Below are 1,685 nucleotides of genomic sequence, written 5' to 3' on the forward strand. Positions count from 1 at the left end.
TAGCCATCGGTAAAATGTCAAAGGAGTGTGCCTTTTGCCATGCCCTAAAGTTTGAAGGTGAGACACCTGGATTATGTTGTTCTTCGGGAAAAGTTTCGTTATCAGAGCTCCCAGAGTTGCCGGAACCACTAAAAAGTTTTATGGTTGGAAATCCCCCTGATTCTAAAGCATTTCTCAGCATGATTCGAAAATACAATTGCAGCTTCCAGATGACGTCATTTGGAATTTCTGTTCCTATTCCACCCTCTAGAGGTTTCATGCCGACTTTTAAAATTCAAGGGTAAGTGTATCACAAGGCTGACTCTCTCATGGCTCTTCCAAATGAGGAGTCAAAATTTTTACAAATCTATTTTCTTGGCGATGAAGAGATGGAAGCGCAACGCCGTTGCAATGTCATTCCTGGAACAAATTAAACACTTATCAAGTCTTTACAAATAATGTTGCACGAAAGCAATCACTACGTTCAGAGGTTCAAAATGGCCCTCGATGATAATCTTGCTGACGACAATCACGATATGCAGATAGTAATAAAAGCAGAGAAAAAACCAGTACAGGGACATGTGCGAGTTTTCAACGCACCGGTGGTCAATGAAGTCGCAATCATTATTGTTGGGAATGAATTTGAAAAACGCGATATTGTAATAACGAAACGTAGCAACGTACTTCAAAATATCTCCGAGACCCACATTTCATACGGTGCATTGCAATATCCGTTGATGTTTCCACGCGGTGAAGATGGATATTCCATCAACATCAATCAAGTTGATCCAAGAACATTACTTCATTTCAACAAAAAAGTATCGGCAATGAAATTTTATGCCTATAGATTAATGGTTCGAACAACAGAGAACCGACTGCTCAATTACAGGCCACATTTGCATCAATTTTTGGTAGACATGTACGCCAAGATTGAAACGGAAAGGTTGCTTTTTCATTCGATTAAACCAAAAGAAGTTGCGTGTTGATGATTATATTCACTTAAAACACGCAGTTGCTAATGATGGAAATGTGGTTAACCATGGCAGATTAGTTATTCTTCCATCGACTTACACTGGAGGTCCGCGCCACATGCATGAATATGCTCAAGATGCAATCACATCCCCTGTAGCATTAGGGTGTCGGTCAAGAGTCGGGTATGGGTCTAAAAGTCGTTTTCAGGTCGACGACCGTATGCCGACTCAAATTGTTCAATTTTTTCAAACCCCAAAAATTTCCATTTTGAGACTTTATAAAGTCGGGAAGTCGACTTTAATGTACAGTCGATATGCCGACTTGATAACGACCACACATGTATTTTTTCATATTTTTAAAATAATTGTATTTTGTTGTACTTGAAGTTAATTTTTACTAATTATGATTTATTAATTTTTAGAAATTAATTTGCATAAGAGGTAACTTCCCTTGTAGCAAATTAGGGTCGGGCCGACGTCGGCAAAAGGTACTAAACACTAAAGTCGGCCGACCTTTGGATTGAGGGTCGAAATGGTCGGCTGACTACAAAACGTCGACTCTTTACCGCCAATTACTAGACCTAAGAACCGACTCCGAAACGACGTCGGGCCGACTTTATATTAATGCTTATTTCCGACCCAAAACTGATCTCATTATTAGATTTTCGAATACAAATAAGTTTGAAGAAAAAAGAAAAGTGAATAAAAAATTCATCATCATCAAATAGTCAGAAA

General features: G+C 38.8%; 1 protein-coding gene across 1 annotated transcript; it reads left to right on the top strand.

Annotated features, from left to right (window-relative positions):
• The first annotated feature begins 476 nt into the window (after positions 1 to 476).
• On the top strand, positions 477 to 965 carry LOC149946462 (uncharacterized). The gene has a single exon (XM_090170768.1). The coding sequence runs from the start codon at positions 477 to 479 to the stop codon at positions 963 to 965; it is 489 nt and encodes a 162-aa protein (XP_090026894.1).
• Positions 966 to 1,685: the final 720 nt, after the last annotated feature.

This window comes from Leiobunum rupestre, chromosome 4 (genome assembly GCF_980474605.1).
Source record: "Leiobunum rupestre chromosome 4, qqLeiRupe1.1.hap1, whole genome shotgun sequence".
Taxonomy (NCBI): Eukaryota; Metazoa; Arthropoda; class Arachnida; order Opiliones; family Sclerosomatidae; genus Leiobunum; species Leiobunum rupestre.

Excerpts from the sequence above, each read along its gene's own strand:
- LOC149946462 (XM_090170768.1), top strand. The coding sequence starts at position 477 with ATGGCCCTCGATGATAATCTTGCTGACGACAATCACGATATGCAGATA.